The sequence below is a fragment of the Parasteatoda tepidariorum genome, chromosome 3 (assembly GCF_043381705.1).
Source record: "Parasteatoda tepidariorum isolate YZ-2023 chromosome 3, CAS_Ptep_4.0, whole genome shotgun sequence".
In the NCBI taxonomy this organism is placed as follows: domain Eukaryota; kingdom Metazoa; phylum Arthropoda; class Arachnida; order Araneae; family Theridiidae; genus Parasteatoda; species Parasteatoda tepidariorum.
The window spans coordinates 53,569,846-53,592,397 of record NC_092206.1 but is presented as its reverse complement, the minus strand read 5'-3'; the positions used below and the strand labels follow the sequence as shown (position 1 = coordinate 53,592,397).

Sequence of the window (22,552 nt, the reverse complement as noted above, 5' to 3'; positions counted from 1 at the left end):
AAAAAAAATAAAAAAAAAAAAGAAGGGGAAAAAAGGAGAAAGGGAAGCCTATGTTTATTTACGTTCTGAAATGATGTTTATAAAGCGGAAGTGATATTTGTGTTTGTTTTTGTGAAAACTGAATTTATGTGTGGATGTTGCCATAGAGATGAAATTGAAATGTAGTGCTATCGTACTGATATGCATAAAAATATTGGTCGCAAATAATAAATATTTTGTTCAATCTAAGCTTAAATTATTGCCCTTTTTTTATAATAACATGGCTTAAAAATATTGCGTGGTAGTATTGCGAAACGCAAAGGGTGAATGACCCATCTTAACAATCAGGTGTTGGGGAAGCTTTCGTTATTCGTTTAAGTTTGGCCTGTGGCCAACTCTACCCCTGACGTCAAGAACTTTTGCCGTATCACGTGATTTGCGCATTGTTGGTAGGTTTTCTAGATTTGTAAGTTCATCTTTTTTGCCGGTTAATTTTTTTCCCACTGTTTCGCATCGATTACTTTTCGGAATTAAAATATTTTATTTAGACTGTAATTTATAATGTTCTAATTTAACCGTTATCTTTTTGTAAAATTTTATTGTACACGAGATTTGTAAAATTTTATTGTAATGCGAGGACTGCAAATAATTAAATTGAACGCAACATTTCTTAAGTTATATTCCATATTTTAATTCATGTATTGAATCTTGTTTTTTTTTCTTCGAAGATTTAACAAAAATGTTTGTTGAATTTTTCTTGTTTAAGGAGAGCTTTTTTGCTGTATAAAAATTGAGATTTTTCTTCTTTTAATTTTATCGAACAGTTTTTATATCTATCTAGTGCTTAAATATTGCGAAATATATATTTTTAAATTACATGATGTGTATACCTTTTAACTCACAGTTTCGAAATAGAATTGGTGATAAAGTTTTTTTTTTTTTCATGGATTAAATTAGAACTTTCCTCTTCCTGCATTTAATGTGTAAGAACTTTTAACTGGAATCTCAATCAATCTCCTAACTCTTAAAGACTACTCTCAATTCTACTGAATAGAAAAAAATTTGACCAAGATCTAGATAAGCATTTTGAGCTTTCGCCAACAGGGAAACCTCTTTTTACGGCAACCCTAATGGAGAGCGTTGTTCTGAAAGATAAAGACAATTTTTTATTACGTAACGCTCTTAGCTGGTTGAACTGCGGGAGTAATCACCAAGATTGTATAACTTCTAGTTTTTAACCGGAGGTTGTGGTGTAATGATGTTTATAGCTGTTCTGTGCTGTCGTAAAATTTGGTCATTCTAAATAGTCAGTTATTCGTGCTTTTTTATATCTTAAAGAGGGTTTCCCCATTCTATATTTTGGCCATCAGATTAGAAGGTCATCCTTGTTTTGCGTTTGCGGGCAGTATGTGATATTTAATTTTATTAAAAAGCTTTTTTTTTTGACAGTTGTAAAATGTGTTTCTTTTATGATTTTATTTGGTAAGTTATTTTCTCTTTATTTTGGATTTGATTTTGTTTAATTATTTCCTTTTAATTTAATGATGTCTCCTTTTTTGTTATTAGTTCTCTGTTGAGATTACTGTTATTTGCTAATTTTTCCCATTCTTTCGTTGTGAATTGAATATTCGAATTGCTGATCCGCATTCATAATTGATGTTCTTCGTTATTAAATGCTTTTTCATAATTGAGTATAATTTATGTTCTGTATCAATCGATGATTTGTAATCAGAATCGCGAATAATTCATGTTTTATTTATTTATTTAATCAGTAATATATGTACTTCCTGATCGCGTCTTTATATTTGGTGTCTAAGATTGTGTTTGTGATGAATTTCATTTTCTAAATACAAGTGTAGTTTTTAGATTTTATTCAGTAAATAGCGTAGATCTTTGAATGAGTATCTTAGTAGTTTTATTTACATTGAAAAGTTATCATTGTCCAAAATACAGTTTCATTACCTAGTATTAAAAGCAGGAAGATGATATTAAGTTCTAATTAATTAAAATTAAGATTTTATCTTTTATTAAATACGCATTTAATAATTATAATTGTCTTGATTAATACCATTGCTTTGTATACTGTGCATAATTATGATAGTTGTGAAAACATAATCTGATTTTGTACCTATAGTAAACTTATAGAATCAATATGATTTGAAGGAGCATAAATGTTTAGTATGAGTTTTATAGTAATCAAATCTTTGTGACAACCAATATATTATTTATATATTTTTATCTAACTTTGACCCATTATTGTATGTTAACTGATTTCTAATTATATTAATCTTTTCCAGTGCTGCACCTACAGGAGCAAATACTGTTGCAATAGACAATAAAATAGAACAGGCAATGGTGAGAATATATTTTATTACAAGTATCATTTATTTTTTGTATTCATTTTTTGAAAATTCTTTTTTGTTTTTGTATTTCTTTTTTTTTTTTGTATTAAGCTAATATTAATTAAAAAATTTATATTTTTTGTATGTCGAATTATTATGTTATTAGAATGCAGAATTCTATTGTTGTAAATCTGAAAGCTTTGATTTTGTAAAGAAATTTCAATTATTCTTGTTTGCTTAACTGGATTTAGCATTATTGCTTTTCCAAACTTTTTCCAAACATTAGTTTTTCATGGACTGAATGGTTATAAAATAAATTGTTTTGATATCAAATGATATCTTTTAACAGATTTAAATTAACAGTTTTGAATTGAATCATATTATGGGAAGGGGGGATAATTGTATTTTTAACCGTTTTTACTAAATGTGTTGAGAAACCAAGAGTAAGATAATTGATAAAATTTCAAATCTATACATTGACTAAAAATGTAATAATTCCAACATGTATTTATAAAGTTTTTTTTTTATTCTTAGTTTTACTAATATATTTTTATCAATGAGTATAATTTCAAAGTTGATTTGCTCTTTTCTTTTTGTTAAGCAACTAACATAGGTGTCTGCAAGGGGGGGGGGTTAAAATAGTGCATTGCGGAAATTCAATAGATTGAAAATTATATTTTGTTTTATTTTAAAAATAAGTGTTAAGTTAATCATGTCCTGTTGATTCTACTATCAATCATTGGCAGAACTCTAAAGTTGTATTTTAAAAATTTAACACTAACGTAATTAGAATAGGTAACAAAGAAAAAAAAAGTTACTAGGAAATTAGAGAATTTGCTGTTTTTTTGTGTGTGTGTTTATATTATATCATATTTAACTGAAATTTGAATGAAGCATTTTTATTACTTTTATTTCTTAAATTTCTGGTCAAACTTTTATAGATCTGTGAAAAATGTAATTTTAATTGAATTATTAAAATTGTTTGTAAAAATTTCTATTGTGTACATACTAAAAAAAATTTCAGAAACAAATGAAAAATTTAGGTATATTAATCATGTATTCTAAAACTACAGTTTCTACCAGTTAAAAATAATACTTAGTTGAAAAGCATTAATGTATTCTATTAATTACTCTTATAATTTTTATTATTAAATATGGCATTTTTATTAACAGTAGTAAGTAGCTAAATAAGTTGTAAGAAATGAGTTTGGAAAAAAAAAAAAATGAGAAAGCTCCAGTTTTGAATTTAATCACTTCATGGGAAAAGGGGATAAGATAATTTTGATAAAATTTCAACTATATAAATTGACCAAAAATGTAATAATTTCGACTTGTAATATAACTACTATGTTATATTGTAACTACAATATATAATAGTCTTTCTAGTTTTATTATTATATTTTTTAACAATGAATATAATTTCAAAGTTTATTATAACATTGTTGCTTGCAAGAAGGGGAGTCAAGATAATGTACTTGCACACCCTGAAAATTCAATGAATTAAAAAATTATATTTTGATTTTATTTCAAATAAGTGAATATAATACATCTACTGATTTTACTACGAGTCATAGGCAGAATTCAAAAGATATATTTTAAAATTTAACGCAAATTTTTTAGTAGTTTACTTATGAAGTTTTTTCTTTTACAAATAAGGATTTAAATTATATTCAGAAAAAAATTAAAAAGAGAAAAGTTAATATATTTTAGAGTTTATCAAAAAATGAAACACTGTTAAAACGCACTGTAATAAAGCTACAAATTTAAAAGATTTCAAAACATGTTTTGTGGATTCAATAATGTTAGCCATGTTGTCATATGGATTCCATTTTGCAATGAATTCTATTTTCTCATTTACTGAGTCAACACTTTTGAAAAGATTTTACTATAACACTTGCCCCAAGGATGAATTGTGGCGACATTATCGCAGAATCAATAATCACAGAAAGAAATAATCATGATTCTTCTATTCTCATTTGAGATTTTTAAAAACATCTGTAATGACTGGCTTCAGCTAGTTAATTAAAAAAATAGTTTTCATAAATTCAGTTTCAAATTAATAATTAAAAAAAAAATTTCATAAACTACGAAAAGATAGTTTGCTCTAGAATTATGATCTTTCTTTCATTATTTTTTTCTTTAAAGAACACCATATTTTATGTACACTTATTTGAGTATCTATTTATGTTAAAAGTCTCATTCATGTGATTCATGATCTTTATTTTGGGAGTTACTCCACGGTTTTTAATTTATGTACAAATTTTAATTTGTGTTATGATTTACAAAATTCGAAAGAAGAAATAATTAGTGCATTTTTCCGTCTACAAAATGCAAGAATATCATCTATAACATAAGAATTAAAATTAAAATTTTTTATACATTTTCTATACTTTTGTAAACACAACATTTCTGTTACTTTAAACTATTAATTGTCTACATGAACATAATATTATTAACTAAACTTATTATTTTTAAATAATATTTGTTCTAATTAAAAGTATCTTAAAGCAAAATATTAGTGCTAGGGAAGTTGGTCACAGAAAGCCCAAATAAATTCTGCCTCAGGGAACATTTGATTCACATGAGTAGTTTAAGAAAAATAGTAAGCCAATAAGAAATTTTCTATCTCATACTCAAAAATAGGGATCTACTTATGCACCAGGATATACAGTATTTGTATAATTTATAATGTTTGTGAATTATAATAATTATATTGGAATGTATACATATTTATTTGTGTTAACAAAAAGAATGCGATAAGAAAACTAGATGTTTATAAAATAATTTAAAAATTTTTAGCACGTGCCTTTAATTTGTAGCACATATTATAATTTTCAATTTTTAACATAATGTTTATCCTTTATTTTAATAATTTCATGTCTTTTACATGATGATGCAAGATGCCCTTTTAATTGTCAATCTGAAGTCCAAAATTACCTATATTTTTAAAATAAAGATCATAACCGCATGAAAATTTAGAGACCTTAATATGCAGTAACATAAAAGGAAATAGTGTTTTAAATAATATATTTGGAACTTTTGCTGCTTCTAATGACACATTATAAATAGAAGAAGCATCTTGTTTTCAAAACATAAAACTGTTTGCCTTTTTTTTTTGAAGTGACATCCCCTGTTTTGAAGGAAGTAACTCTAACGCGAAATAAAAAACCTATTTTATTCTTTTGCTATAAAATTTGCCTTTATTATACTTATATGTATACAATTATCTTTTCTTTTTTGGTATAATGTTGTGATTTTTTCTTTAGTTTATTATGAGAGTGATGAATGTTGATAAAATTATGGAGCATTTATTTGTGCTACAAATTTTTCCTTAACTTTACTTGTTTGCAGTTGTTTCTCTATTTCTTTTTCTTAAGTCAAATTTCCGGCCTTTTAACTTCCTTTTAACAACTTCCCACTGGGCCATGGAAATTTGGAATTTTCTTGGAAACTTAATTTTTGGCTAAGAAAGAAAGTCCAGGAATAATGTATTTTTTGTCCAAAAAACAGAAATATCTTTGAAATTGATCTAAATTCTTGATAAATATAAATAGCTCCTGAGGTTCAAAGTAAATGAGTTTTAAGAATTTTTTGTTAAATGTTTTTTTAGATAGATTTAAATTAAAATGTTAATTAGTTAAAACTTTTCTTTTCTAAGAATTCGTTTCAAATTTCTTGAATATAACTATATGTTAGTAGTTCAATAAAATGTTCTTTAAAGATCAAACTTACTGTATAAATTAATTTTGGTTCTCAATCACAATCAAGGTTTATGATGATAGACTACTTTACTGAGTCTCTATTAAACTATGTTATATAGAATTTTTTTTCTCTTGAGTTTTGTGCAAATTCTTGCTTTTATCATTTATTTATGTAATGTAGTGTATTCTAAATTCTGCATGTTAAATCACCCATTGCAAAATGCAATCTAGAGTTAGTTAAAATTTTCCTGTTGGGGAATTTTATTTTTAAAATTCAGTCGAAACAATCCTCCACTGGCTACCATATTTGCTGCAATAATTGTGATGAGGTGACTATAGCTCCTATTTCATACAAAAAACAGCTAAAAAGCCTCTATTTCCCCCAAAATTGGCTCTTAATATTCTAAATAATCAACTGATCAAAAAAATGTGAATCTAGTTGTCGAATCATAATGATATAGAAATTAAAAAACATTGCAGAAATGACCTAAAAACAATAAATAACTTGAGAAAAAAAAATGGAAAATGATGTAAATTTTGTGCCAGAATCATCACAGAGTGCATCAAAAAGTGAATTTTATTTTTTTATGAGTAGAAGCTTAACTGTAGAGTGTTTTTTATATTGTATGAATTACATTATACATTTTTACTTATTTTGTTTAATTTTTTGCAGGATTTGGTCAAAAGTCATCTTATGTTCGCAGTGCGCGAAGAGGTGGAGGTGCTTAAAGAAAAAATAACTGAGCTTCTTGAAAGGATCTCTCAGTTAGAGCACGAGAATGATATTCTTCGTGCAAATGCATCTGCAGAGACTTTGATGCAACTGAATAACCAATTCCAGAAAAAGCCAGCTAATGGAGGACCTGCTAAGCAACAACCAGTGGCAACTGTTTTACCCTCTTCTACTTAAGATAAAGCAAGCTATGCGTTATCGAGATTATTAGACGAGATGTTTGCTAGCAATACCTCAGTTTACCCTTGTTGGTGGTTGACTGATAAAAAAAAATTACTTTAAATGAGAGAGAAAATTTACATATACATCCCTTTTTCAGTTTATTTAAAATCCATCAGAATGTGCTATTTCCTTCATAATTGAAGTGGTCTCACTTTATTGTTTAAGTATTCAGTGGTAAGACATGTGTAGAATGGTGTGAGTATTTAAGAGAATGGGTGGATGAGAAGAAAGAGTCACATTAAGCTTTAAATTGGTTAATTCCTCGCTTGTGGCATCATTGTTATTGTTCATGTTAATGATGCTGTTAATTACTGTTTATATCGGTTTAAAATGAAATTTATTAACTGACTTTTCTTTTTCCTTGGCTTGATTTCTTGCCTAATCATTACTAGCCAAAATAGAATGTGTTGTGTATCATCAAGAAATTAAGTCAAGCTANTTTTTTTTTTTTTTTTTTTTTTTTTTTTTTTAGTATTTAAAAATTTCCCAATTTAAAGCTTGTGTCATTCTTGTGTGATATACATTATGTCTATTTAAGTTACGTGCCAAGTTTTGTCCACTGAATCTTGTATTTTTTGTGATTTTAACACTTTTTATTGATGAGTCGTTATTGAGGGGATGAACCCCTTAAAAATATTAAGCTTATAACTTAATTGTTGTACCTGAACAAGGGGAAACTTAGGTATTGATGCACATAACCAAATTAAATGCTTGGGAAAGGTTATTTTATTATGTTGATGGACATATGTTTGCATTTTAGCTCTTACAACTGTTGATGCTTGATTACTGCCATGCATTTTAAGTTAAGAAAAATCAGCTTTTATTTTTATTTCATCCTTCATATTAAAATGCTTTTCTTGAGTATCGAAGAAAAGAAGCATACTCGTTCTCCGATCGTAGACCTTAAGTAATGCTACTTAAATCATGCTAAGCTACATTAGGAGCTAGTTTGCTGTTAAAGTAGTTGGTATTTTGAAAAAAAATAGACCTTTTTCTGCAAATTGAAAAAAAAAATTCACTTGTAAGGATGTATTGATAATATGTAAGAAAACTGTTCTACCGGAAAGGAATTTTTCCTGTATGTGATATTGGAGTGATAACTGAATTGAAATCATGAATGAAATGTACCAAAAAAATAATAATAAAAAAAATGGCAAGTATGCTTCAATTACTGTTGACCGGTGCTGGATAAGTGATGGAAACTCACTAGTTGTGGCAATGCCACTGAACTTGAGTATTGTAGAAACTTCAATGGATTATTTACCGAAAGGCAACACCAAAGTTGTGTTTTTATGTTAAAATTGTCACGTGATGTCCTTCTCTTCTCAAACCATAAAGAAGTGTGTCAGATTTCTTGTATATCTGCTAGGTCTTGTGACAAATTCTTATATTTCCACAAAATATTGCTGTTCGAGTCACACATGAATACAGTTTTTTTTAAACCTAAAATGTCAATGTATTGCTCTAAAATTATGTATTTTAAACTATTAACCCAGTTGTATTTTTAATATCACATTGATTTGCCCCTTCATGCTGGTTGTATGTTCTGTTTTTAAATGATTATTTTTTGTCTCTTGCAAAGCAATGTTCTGTGATACTTAAACCTTCTATTAAGTTTGTCAAGTCAGGTAAAAAAAGATAATATTTATACAAAAACTATAAAGTTTTTTTTTTCTTCTTTTTTTTTATTTTTACTTTTTATATATTTTACTGAATGAACATTGTCTTTCCTCTGTGAACTCAAATGAAATGCTCTGCTTGGAGATCTTGGACTCTGTTTCTAATATATATACTTACTATACATATTGAGTGAAATTGTTAAATGAAAAAAGTTTAAAAGTTGTAGTATGCTTCATTAATATACCTTTGCAATATATAATATACCAATTTGGTATGATAGTCTCATGCCTGTATATGCAGCTGCTACAGTGGACTCATTGTACATAATCATACTGAAGCTAATCTCTTATGTGTTTGTGTATTCTCCACTGGCAAGCATAAGAAAAAAAATAGTTTTAGATTGTTACAAGCGATTAGAATTGTTTATTTTTTTATTAAAAGCACAAAACACTTATGTGCCATATAAGATATAATCAAGATGGCATTAAATATTGAATCCTATTGCAGTGGGCCTCTGTGTCTTGCTGAAATAGTTACATTTTGCCTGTTAAATCGAAAAATTTTTGCATTTAAAAATACAGTATTCTAAATGCCATGATATATGAATATATAAGGCTTTGAAAAGGGTATGCGCACAACTTTGAACAAAGCAAATGTTCAGTAAGTACCTGATGTTTTCATAAGCTTTATAATGTGATATAAATACTATTTTGAAGAGGTTGTTTCCTTTTCCTCTCTTTTTGCCTTATTCAAGCTTCATCGGAAGCTGATATTTTCATCAAAAGGTGCCTGAACTTATATCCTACTACATAGCAAATTAATTGTTTTCAAATTTTTCATCATTGATGAATTTTGGAAGATGCTAAAAAGTCATGAAAATAGCCCTCAAATACTAGATTTCATGATTTATCCGAAGAATGTATAAATTTTTCCTGAAACAAGAGGGTAACTGTTTCAGCAGGTACATAAGAAGACACAAAATGTTCAAATATGTTTTCTTTTTCTCGCTATTTATTTCAAAGGTGGTCATATAATGAGGCATACTACTTGAGCATTTTAAGATATAAATTGTTATAAAGGGTTTAAAGTTTCTAATTGCATGCAAGCTCATAAGTTGCAATCGAAACATGCGATTATCTAAGACTGTGTATTGTGTAAACTTAACTCTTGGTGTACGGTCTTAATTAACATTGCTAAGAACTTCTCTGCAGATGTAGTGAATACTAAAATCTTTACTAGGCATGATTTATTTCAGAGGAAGCTAGAAATTTATTTTTGTGACGAGCCTTCACTCGGCATTCATACTTTAGGGGTACACTGTAATGTTTGTTACCATGTTGCAGAAATAGATGTGTTGTCTTTCCTATTAAATGTAAAAGAAGATATGATTTATTCCATTATTGTACATATGTGAAATAAAAGTAATCTTGTTTGTTATTTAAATTGGTCTCTTCAGTTTCATTTCATTACACTTAAAAAGTATTTTATTTAAATAGTAAGTTTATGCTTTTTCTATGCATCAGATATTGACTGTGGAAGACAAGCATTATCTGAGAAATGAATTGAGTTAACCAGTTGGTGATTATCTAATGCTGACTACGCATAATAGAAAGTACTTCCAATCTGAACAGAGGCTGCTATTGTATGTGACCTGGGTTCTATCCTAGGCCATACTTAAGTTCAGCTTTAGTAGGAAGTACAGGTCGGTGCATAATGCTGACCACATTCTTGTCAAGAAACAGTAAAGCTTTAACTTCCATTGCTAACCTCCTCCTTGGTAACGAATTGGCTGTAACAATTATAGCTTAGTGACAGAATTTGATTAAGTGAAGGAACACCTATCTCTCAGCGGAATACTAAGCAGATACTAGATACTAAGCAAAGTTTGTTGTCTAGAAACTTTCTGTTAGATAGACTTTGAGAGATTGGGCAGTTACGAGGAGAAGGGCACATAGACAAGAGGTCTATTGTACCCAAACCCTAGATCATGACTAGCAGAAAAGCTTTATAGCTGAAACAAAGTTCATCAAACACATGACAGGAACATCCTGTAATTCCCAGGCCTTAATGCAATGTTGCCCCATGTGCTGAAATCTTTGAGCAGAAGAGACTGTGGGGGATATAATTATAGACATGTCAACTTTCATCTATCAAAAGGTACCTCAAGATAGAATCGAGTTAACATGTCTTATATACTAGTGATTTGTTATTTAACATTTGTAGTGGTAGTTACGCCACATAACTCCCCTTCCAGAATTTTATCTGTGATAGAATTCGATGAACAGATTCCACTAGTCGATTAATGCTGTTTTATTTATTAACTTCAATTTTTGCTCATTATATATATATTTTTCCTTCTTCTAAGCATTTCGCTCGTTATTTATTATTTTTTTTTTTTACAGCTTTTCGCTATTTTTTCCCATCATCTCATTTTTTTTTTATTGTTTATTAACTGGGAGACTTTATTTACTTCACCGGATTAATTTTTTTCTTTTTAAGCAAATCAACTGTTTAATGTGGATTCATCCATCAATATTGACAATTTCTTATCTCGTCCGCAGGTCACCAATGTGGGGATTTAATCTTAGACTATATCAACCTTCATCTATCAAAAGGTACCTCGTGATGGATTCAAGTTAACATGTCTTATATACTAGTGATTTGTTATTTAACATTTGTAGTGGTAGTTACGCCACAAGACCTCACAATTACTAAGTATGTGTCGTGAAGTTTCCTCCTCAAGATTACAGCCTCTACAAAGATCAGATGCAATACCCACAATGTAATGATGTCTCCTGAGGGTGTAGTGTCCAGTGAGAAGACCAATGATCTTCCTCAAGCTGTTCCTGTTAAGCTTAAGAAGATCTTTTTAACAGTCATGACGCCAGGACAGTCATGATTTAACTCAAGCTTTTCTTTGACCAACCAAGTTGCGCCATTGCTCATGGGCAATCTGAATGTAGAAGGATGTGGGAGAAATTCCCAAAGCTGATTAAAAAAAATTCTGTTGAATTACTCCATACCTGAGAGTGTTTGGCAATCTTTTCCACTTATGTGTTCAACCCCTCTTAGTTTTCTTCATTTTTCTGATAATGCTTGTTGGTTCATTCCCTGTTAGGTGAAAAATTTAATTTCAATAAAATATGATACAAATTTTCTGGATAAGTTCAATTCCACTTAAAACTAGTATAACTTAGAAAAGAAAATTGTTAAAAGGTAAATGTATTTTTGGAGCTAAGGGTTTTAAATTGGATTTCACTAGATACCCCAGCTTTTTAGCCTTGACAGAATTTAGCTTCAAAGATCAAATATTTGTGTACAGTATCAAAATTGGAACAAATGGTCTATATAAAATAGCACACTCATTGCCTCAACAAATTTCAATTATCTGAAATAGGGGTAAATTTTTGAGTCCATAAGAGCGAATGTACTATGGGTTAAAAACTATGTTTTACAAACGCCTCATAAGTTGCTGTCAGTTGATACATATATTTTTTTAGTTATACTTTTATTTTCACAACATATAAACATACAATATTCAACAATGAAGGCAACATTACAATAATTATATATATATATAGCAATACAAATAAATTTGGCGAATTATCACAAGATCTATTAAGTACCACATTACAATTTTGGCAGAAGTAAAAAGCTTTCAAACATGCATATATCAATAATGGCAGGTTTTACACGCCAACAAAAAGAACTTTACATCTCAACATTATAACTGCATCATAAAAGCTATTTAAAGCATATAGTCTATAGTTTATCACAATCATTTACTAGTACATATATCAAATTACACTTCACTAACAATATCTATTATTCTTAGCCTCGTTGAAGTCAGGTTAGTTATAATATTTGAAAAAGCTATTTGAGCAAATATTTTTATAAAACCTTATTATATTTATAAAAAATACATTTTTCTTACAACCCGTAAAAATACTTTTGATCAAGTATCAATTTATATTAAGATAATTGTATACAATTTTCATATCATTCTAAACGTTGAAAACATAAATTGATTTAATGTAATGCTAAAGAAGAATTTAGAACTCGAATTAAAATTGTAAAATATTTATAGGATATGAAAATGTGTAAAAATAAAAGTTAGATATCGTGAACTAAAAAAAATTTAGTTTTAAGTAATTATCTAAATATCAATAAAACACATTTTATTCGTTACAAATAAAATATCATAACCTTATTCTCCTGAATTCAAGAGGCAGAAAAATATATTCTATAACACTTAATCATATATTTTTTTTCATTCTATATCTAAGCACATTTAATTAAGATTCTAAGAATATATTTCAATAATTTGCTGACGCATACCAAATTAGAATAACAAATTAATTAACTTTTTAAAATTGAAAAAAAAGGGGGGGCGATACAATTCTTATCTTATTTTTTAAAAATACAATAGGCTTAAGAAATTAGTATTACTGCGGTTATAGCCTTGCACAGAGCAAAGAAACTGTTAAAACAATGAGAGGTTTCACATAAGAAAAGGAAAACATACTTAAGGAAAATTTAAATCCTTACTCATTTACTTAGATTTTTGATTCATATTAGTACACCCTTTAAACATTATAAAGTATTAAACAATAAGATTAGGAGAAAAAGCAATAAAAAAAAAAACTTAAATCACTTTCTTTTTTGTAGAATTTTTGCAAGATATCAAAGTAGGCTATATTTTGAAATTGAAACGACTATAAAAGTAAAAAAGTACACATACAAGACTCTTGCAGTACAATAACAATTATAATTGTTTTTAAAGCTTGTTATTGTTTTAAATAAACCCTTCATGTTTTAAATTCAAATTATTATTTCTTATTTTTTTATATAGTACTAAACCACATAATCAGCAGAGCAGTAATAAGTTAAATATTAATCATTTTAAAAAATATGTTTAATAATTTTTTTTTTCAAATTTTTTTAATTTATAACAGACTACGGATTTACTAGTATAAATGAATGTCATATTTTATAATCTAGAAAAATATTTATTATATAATTATAATAAAAAAGGGAACAATCTCAAGTAATTAAAATTTAAAATAGTTTCACCTGAACAATTAAGTGATAATTTATTATAATCCAATTATGGTTCAAATGCCAGCAAACTATTGAAAAATACCTACTTTTTAATACAAAGATAAAGATTCGTCGTTGTCTGGTGTAACTCATATTACTTTTGATAGCATTAATCAGTAATTTTTTTATAATAAAAAAAAACCACTGTATATCACATCAAAGGACGCTACATTAGTTTCGATATATAGCCTCCTTAAAATATTCACAGATGAATATCGGAGATACATATATGCATAAAACAATAACAAAAAAATCTACTTTATATAATTTAAGACATCACTACTTTATGCTAGAACTAATTACACTTTATAATCTAAAGTGTGAATTCGTTATTTAGTGCTAAGAAATAATTTAAAATTATATTAGAAAGATATTCTTATTGAGGAAAAGGGGAAATTTTTCGAAACAAAAGTAAATCGAATGAAATATACACGCAACAGATGGTAAAAGCAGAGCTGTTCATTTAAAAAATAAAGATAGTCTTAAATATGACTTTTCAAATTACATAACAAAACAAATCCCTTAGCAAAACTTAGAACAATAAACAAATCTAAACACACCTACGTTAAATGACTAACATAATAAAAATAAATGACTAAAAAAGTATAAAAAATATCACAATGACAGGCTAAGATTAAAATAAAAGAAATGCAATATAATTCTGTTTTTGTTTTTATACAGGCAATAATAAATAAAAACAAAATGTTTTTGAAATATCTATTTCAAGTTATTTAGTTTCAAACACAAACCATTTAAAAGAAATAGTAAAAATTACATAAAAACAAACAAAAACATTAAAAAGATGAACAGTCATTTCTAGTGCCATCATCAGTGTGGATCACTCAGGATAAAAAATTTTATTTGTTACCTTAGTTATGACGATACTTGTTAAACTTACCAAAAGGACTGCTTCTTATTTTATTTGTGCCTTTATGCATTTTCTAAACCATACTTACAAACAAACAGAATGTTGATAATAAAACCTTAAGAACAATTACCATTATTGCATTCAGCATAACTCTGCAAGACATTAACCTTGAAAATCTGCAATCTAATACAGTAGGCCCTTATTGCTTTAAGCTTCTCAGAGAAAAATAATATATTTAATGTATATGAATGTAAAACAAACATAACAAAGGTCATTAAAAAATAACAAAAAGAAAGAAATATGTGAATAAGGCACAAATAAAAATACAGAAATGAACATGATAGTTTGGGTTCTATAAACAAGAATCTTTCTCAGTATCAAATACAAAATCTGACACTTCTTCTGTATCTAACCTCAGAATGAGTTTAGACATTGAAGAAGATTCTTGTTTATATAACTGAAACTATAATATGCCCCTTTCTGTAACTTTATTTGTGCTTTATTCATAACAAATTATACTTTTTAATTACTATAATAAAAAAGTAATATCGTAATACACATATAATATTAACAATGCATCACCACTAAGACACCTATTTGAATAATTATTTTTCATATTTCAATATTTCTTTTGCTCTATAGCATTCTAAAAATATTTTAAGCTAATACTTGAAATTCATCTTGCACCTTCATTATTTTGGATATCTGAGAAAGCGAACATGTTTAGAGATCAATATGTTATAAGATACCTTTTTTGGGGGGCCTACTATATCTCAATATTTCGTTCACTAATAAAGAATTAATATTTCTGTTAAATATGATTGCAATTCGTTTCATAAAAATAACCATAATAGATAAACAATTAATAGATTCAGTGACCAGAAAGGTCAAAAAGTAAATAAGTGCTTTCTAAGATATTTTAAACCTCTTCATTTTTCCCCCTCTTGCTGAGCAATGTTTTGTTGTATAAACTATTGTATCAAAATTCTTCACAATATAATTTGCTAAGAATATTTTAAAGAATATTCTAAACCCGACGATTAGCATTAAGTATGATTTAAATTTGACCTGTTTAGTAAAGAAATTGAAACAAAAATTTTAATATTACATACAGACACTTTGAAAATTATTTTCATCTCATTTATAAATATTTTTTTTTTTTAAAATGTGCGTTTTTGAAGAAATTGCAATTTTAGTAATCTGGTAATCAATAACAAATTGATAAGAAGTATTTAAAATTTAATTATAACCTAATGAACTAACTGCAGTCTTAATTTTGTGCTATCTTTTTATATAAACGTCTGCATTTTCTATGATAAAGGTATGAAAAAATAAACAAAATGCAAGACTTTCATCAATATGAAAAAGTGAGATATTTTTATATCTCAATTAATCTTTAAATACCATAAATTCTCCGTTAAATATTCATAATTCTCTGTTAAATAAAAATTAATATTTTTAACATATAATATAAACCAATTTGTCAAAATCTTTAAATGCCACAATTCTGTGCTAAATGTTATTAATTTATAACATACAATATAGACCTATTTGTCATAAATGTTAATTTTTTTCTTTTAAAAAGATGTCCGTGTATCAACACTTGGGTCCCTGCATCAAACTTAATTAGAAAGTAATGATAAAAATGTTTAAAGTGGTTCAGATTGAGGTAGCAAAAGGAAGAATATCAAAGTCGTTTACAACACTTGATTAAGTTTCTTTTAAATTTTGTTCTTTAAGTCATGTTTTTCTGCCATGTCTTTTTGTTAAAGCCATGCTAAATATATCAAGCTGCATTTTCCACAAGAAAAAACACACAAAAGTTGCGTAAATCATTCATTAACTGATTCAGTTTATAAAAATAAAACTTAATTTTTAGTTTGTTGGCAAAATTTTCAACTATAGATAACTTCTTTGCAAAGAAATTACTGTTTCTTCAAAAAATTAACTGTTTAATTGCCATTAATAGTAACTTCAAAATTTTCTTGCTAATATTTTATGGACAATATTAATTTTTTTTTCCTTTAAACAAATGCTCAATAGCAAAATTTTCCACTAGAAATAACTTCTTAAAAAGAAAATTACTGTTTCACCTAAAAAGTAACTGTTTAATTGGCATATAATGGTTTAAATAACTTTGTATAAGTGTCAAGTACAGCTATCATAATTTTTAAAAGCTAACTATTTTGCAAAATATATAGTTATTTAACATTTTTGCATATAATAGATATTTTGAATAGTTAAGACTAATTTTAAAAACTAGAATAAAAATAAATAAATTCAATTTTGAGATATAAGGTGATCTTATCAATCATTCCAGGTTAATCCTACAATGATATTTTCGTATCGTTATAGTGAATTTGGCATTCAGTCAAACACCTGTAGGGCATAACTCTCCAACTATGTCAGATACAGGGACTAATCACTTAAAATCACTCTTTTCTAAACCTCTATAAATATGAATTTTGAAAACAAATTATCAAAATAGAGATAAGATATAAAGATCTGAATGTGTATAATATTATTTATAAATAGTTAAATGACATGAAAATGTTTTTTAAGAATAATTTCAATTTTGAGTGCAGTTTTAACAATTGAATTTACTTTAAAATGAAAACAGTAAAAAAAAAATTAACTTTTGTAAAATGAACATATTCAACAAGATAAATATACGACCTTTTCAGAAGTATGTATAAGTACAATCTTTACAAATTGAAACCAATTTTAATATCGTTATTTTTCGTTAATAAGGAAGTTTTAATGGCAATGGTTTGTAGGAAAAAAAAATACAGGGTGCTTAGGAATCCATCACTCATGATAATTAACTTTATATTCCTTGTTTAAAATAAAACAACATACATTTACAGTTTGAAGTCCAAAATATTTTACATTTCTTATTTTTGTAAACCCGCTTCTGTTTCAGGCAATGAAATGCCAAAAATATTTTGAAATTAGGAGAAAAATAAATTTGGTTATCATGAAACAAAAAAATTAACTATACTTAAACTTTTTTTCTACATTTCTTCAATATAGTTAAGAAAGTAATGTTAGATAGAAATATCCTGATTAAAATTTTGAATTAAAGACTAGAATGGGTTAATAAATGTTTCTAAATTGGTCTGTTTTAATACATAACTTTAATTTTCCTTCAAAAAATAAATGCATATCTTATCATAGTCACAATAAATTTACGCATTTTATTTCACTTATTCCTATGTAACAAAAATGATTAAATTTTTTTTACTTGTTTATTGGTTGCATTCATCAAGAAAAAATAAAGTGGCTATTTGCTCTATTACTTATCTTCGACTTGCAAAATCAATTATAACAACCAATATTGAATCTTTCCTGTCCAACAGTCAATGCAAATTTAATTTATCAACTAAATATTATCTTCACTTTTAAAGCCTTATAAAAAATTTTAATTATTAATTTTCCATAATGATTAATAAATTTTTTATTTAATTCCTGCTACAATTAGCAGAAGTATGATTTTTCGTGATCTTCAATAAGAGTAAAATCAAAAAGTGATGTTATTCCAGCACCCTATATACTATTTTAAAAATACAAAGGAAGTGAGGAAGTGCTGTAATATCAATTGGGTAACTAAACACATGTATTATCATTATCCTTATCCGGGAAAACCATGAAGAGTGAAGTTTCAGATTCTTCATTCTGATTTTGACTCTCTTGCAGTAGAGTGCTTTTCTCTCCATTGCCGAGAGACTCAACTGAGTCGCCCAGTGTCTGGGCATCTTCAGGAGAGAGAGGACTTGTGGGAGATTGGGAATGTGATCGATAACGCTTTTTGCCATGATGACGCTTGGCACGACGTCCTACTGGAGATTCTTCACTGCCAACATGCCCAACTATCTTATGACGCTATTTAAAAGAAGGAGGAGATATATTATGCAGAGTTATACAGGGTGCATAGCCAAATTATTCAACAAAAAATAAGCACCTTTTAAGCATTTTTCAAACACTCAAGTAATATTTTTAAGCACCTTAAAAAAATATCATAATTAGGTAGGGTTGGAAAGTTATTGACAATTGACGGTTTTATCTGGTTTTAACCGTCATGAAAAAAAAAAAAAACTTCAGTCATTGTTTTTGACTATTGCTAAAATTACCTTTATCTGAATGGCGTTTTCCTACGCTATGAACTGACGATACGCCGAAATAGATTTGGGTTAAATTAATTGTGAAAACGTTAAATAGAATAATGTGAACAGTGTCTTTCTGCATAATTCGTAGCCAAAATCAACATGTTAAACAGAAAATCTCAATTTGGAAAAGGGAAAAATAAGCACTTTTTAAAAACAACCAATGAAAAAAGCACCTTTAAGGGCTTTTAGAAAACGAAGATCGAAAATAAGCACCTTTAAGCACTTTTTAAAAAAGCTATGCACCCTGTTATAACATTTTTAAAAAAAATAAATTAACTTTTTAAAAGATAAATTGTTTAAAAGGTGAATTCTATAGAAACAATGAAAACATAAAAATGACAATCAAAGCTGACTTCGTCAGGGACTACTTTTAAGTAGGTTTTTTCAACTATGTTTTCCTTTTGGAATTGGATGTAATTAACTTTTGTAATTTGCTTTCGTATTATCTATTTCTTTTCATGAACTTTTTACAAAACCTTTAAGATAAAGAGAAAGCAATTTTTAGACATTTGATGATTGAAAAGGTTTTGTATTTTTATGACTTCCGGAGCTGGTACCCCCTGACGACGCCAGCTTCGGTTGTCATTTTTATATCTTTGTTACTTTTTTCTTTAAAATTTGCTATTGGTTTCAATTTTCTTATGGAATTCCTACTGCATTATGCAACTTTCCTTTGGAATTGTAATTAACTGCTGTATACATGACTTTTTGCTTTCTCTTTTTATTACTCTTTAAAGGTTGCTAATATTGGTTTCAAGATGAAAAAAAAACAAACAACATATTACAACATTTTTCCTTAGAAATCATTTCACATAGGAATTATGCTTTATTACCTAGCTAATGGATGAAAATCAATAATTTATAAAATAATTTATGAAATGTCTTATTTTTTGAAAAGAGCGTAAAAGAAATACTCACATTGTGTTTTTGTATGAATGCTACTTGGGGCAATACGTTGGGATTGTCTTCTTCAGTGAGAGGAAGTTGAGTTTTGGTTGGCATCATAGCAATGGATTCTCCCCCACTCTCTTCATCAGCTTCGGTGTGGGCTGCCCACCCTGCTCCTCGGTGAGATTTCCGATAACGGAAAGTCTTGCGGCTTGGAGCCTTCTGTCGCTGGAGGCGGTGCCTCGGTAAGTGAGTGTCCGAATCCGGATCCGGCGACTGGACTCCCCCGACCGGACTGGTTGGGCAAGACGGGGGTTGACTCACAGAATCAGCTGAAATTATAGATTAATTTGTATAAAATATATTGATATTTATTAAAAATGTTACTTTTATGTTATTTGTGATAATAGTGAATAAGTTCTCGTTTAATTTTTTTTGGAGACCACATTACAAAAAAAAATGCATAATATTGAAAAGCCACAGATTATTACACTTAGAAATTTTTTTATTTTATNCGAATATATATATATATATATATAACTATCCGAACTATCTCCTTAAAAAAAATTGTGTCCTCACAAAAATTTCTTTCATGCTACACCTATGATAGTATGATCAGGAAAATGTATTAATTTCTCAATTGAAAACAAAACAAGTAATATTTTTACAGTTTTAACAGAAAAAATTAGTTTTTCTTTGGATAAGTTCGAATTACATATGACATAAAATTATGAGTGTTTTGAATGTTTGATACAAACACGTGTTTGAAAAATTTCTTTCAACTGAAATGCAACTTGACACTTTTAAACAGTAGATAAAACCTTAAAGATCACAGATAATAATTAAGTCAATAACAAATTTCTATTAGATAAATCTGTTTTAATTAATTTAATAGTTATTAGAAACTGATATAAAAAATAACCCAAAAATTCTTGCATTTATATGTGCATCAGTAAATGATCGACACATTATATTGCAATAAATATTAATTGGTCATAGTGGACCAGTGGAAAATTTCAAGTAATTTTGCATTTCTATGAACTTTAAAATATTTTTTGCAGCATAGTCCATCATAATTATTTAATAACTAGTTTGACAATTAAAATTTAGATTTCAGAAACATCTTATTACATCAGGTAAAATAATTATTTTCCATGAAAAAAAACCTTTTTTATTCTCGTTATGAACTCCAAAAGTTTTTAGATAAGGAAAAATGTACTTTACAAACAAAAAGCTTTTAACCCTTTCTCTGTCAGCCTTGAATCTCATATATTCAGCGTTTTTGTGCCTGTGTGGTCGGCATCTCATGCCATGTAAAGAAGACAAAAATTGCATCATTGAAATAAAATTTATCGCTATCTACACGTCTCTTTAAATCCAACGATTATTTTTGTATTTCTGAGTATTGCTAAAAGTTGTTGCAACTAGTCCCACTTTCTTCACAATTTTCGCAGTGAGATTTCCTGCCTGAAATTGAAATCAAAATCATTTTGTACTTCCTGTAATTTCACTTTCATTAGTGTTACAAAATTATTTTGGTTGGAAACTTAGTAAGTTGGGAAATTATTATTATGTTTTACCTAATTTTAATATTCAGATTATGCAGATATTTATCTTAAACACCTTAAGGCAATAGAGTTAATAAATATGTTATCACAGTGTATTTTTTTAAGACAAAACTTGCAGGGAAAACTGGAGATTAGTGAACAAGACATTACATATTTCACCACCAATAGGTCAAGCAAATAACTGGTTCTGACAAAAATATTTTGCATTTTCGAATTTAGGATAGAAAATATATTAATTTTCAGCAATAAAAAATGCTTTTTTGGCTCTAAAATTCGGGGAAAGAAAGAAAAAAAAATTCCGGTGGCAAAGGGATTAATTTTTTTTTCTCTCTCCTTTGACTTTCTTTCTCAGCTGAAGGAATTTTAAGTTGAGCAGTTGAATTTTTTGAAGATAAGAGTTACCACGTATTAAGTACTAAACATTAATTTATAAAAATCAAGATACTGCATCAGAAATGAAATAAATAGAACAAATGATAATGTCAAATGAGTTGTTTTGCTTTTTAACAAAAAACTAAATGAACTCTGAGATTTTATACACTAAATAATGAGTTTTTGTTAAATGAACTCATTTCAGCAAGTGTAATGAAATACTCTTTTTTCACATTAAAACAACTATATTTCTAACAGAATATATTTTCAAAACATTGGGGTACTTGCCTTCTTACCCCTGAATTTTAATGTTGTTAACAGTAACTGTATTAACAATTGTATTGTTTCTTGAGGAAATACACAGATGACAGCTTTCCAAGCTAGTTATCAGTAACAAAAGTACAATAACACAGAAGTATATACAGCTATGTAGGTCTATAACATTATTACAATTATGCATGAATTTACAACACTTAGATAAAAGTATTAAATTAAAAAACAGTGAAATTTTATACTTCACTGTAAAATTATATTGATTGCTTGGGATCAATATTTTAATTTTGGTTAAATTAGAACCAGCCTTATTACCGTTTTACCATCCAGTATTTGAAGTTCTAAAAAGTTTTAGAATAGCTTGTTGGAAGAGGAAAATATGAGATTTCTTTATATCTTTAATTTATTGTTTCCATCAAATCATTTTTTGTAATTATTTATTGTTTTCAGAATGTTAAAAGAATAGAAAAAAATATATTGCAGATTAGATGCAAACAACAAAATTTCTTAAATCTTAATAAAATAATTATCTTGTTTTATTATCATAACTGTCACTTTCCCTTCATGAGAATAAATTAAAGGGAAAAAAAACTTATTTTAAACAGATTATAAGGGAAATACTCAAAAAACATAATTTTTATTTCTCAGCTGTAAGACCATAAGTTAGACTATGAAATCGCGTTAGTTTGCACCTCTGGAAATATATTTGAGTCCAGGATC

The 22,552-nt window shown here is 27.6% G+C and overlaps 2 protein-coding genes across 7 annotated transcripts in view; one reads left to right on the top strand and one right to left on the bottom strand.

The window, feature by feature from the left end:
- Positions 1–10,040, top strand: part of LOC107443996 (TSC22 domain family protein 4) — a 290,113-nt gene extending 280,073 nt beyond the window's left edge. For all 6 annotated transcript variants that reach the window (XM_021145687.3, XM_021145686.3, XM_071178647.1 and 3 more), the window contains 2 exons: positions 2,277–2,334; positions 6,696–10,040. In XM_021145687.3, coding sequence (XP_021001346.2) covers positions 2,277–2,334; positions 6,696–6,932 — 295 coding nt within the window. In that variant the 3' untranslated portion in view covers positions 6,933–10,040. The remainder of the gene's footprint in view (positions 1–2,276; positions 2,335–6,695) is intronic.
- A 5,671-nt stretch (positions 10,041–15,711) lies between these two features.
- Positions 15,712–22,552, bottom strand: part of LOC107447578 (unc80, NALCN channel complex subunit) — a 90,566-nt gene continuing 83,725 nt past the window's right edge. The window contains exons 63-64 of the mRNA XM_043046998.2: positions 19,650–19,951; positions 15,712–18,447 (exon numbers count right to left, since the gene is read on the bottom strand). Coding sequence (XP_042902932.1) covers positions 18,172–18,447; positions 19,650–19,951 — 578 coding nt within the window. The 3' untranslated portion in view covers positions 15,712–18,171. The remainder of the gene's footprint in view (positions 18,448–19,649; positions 19,952–22,552) is intronic.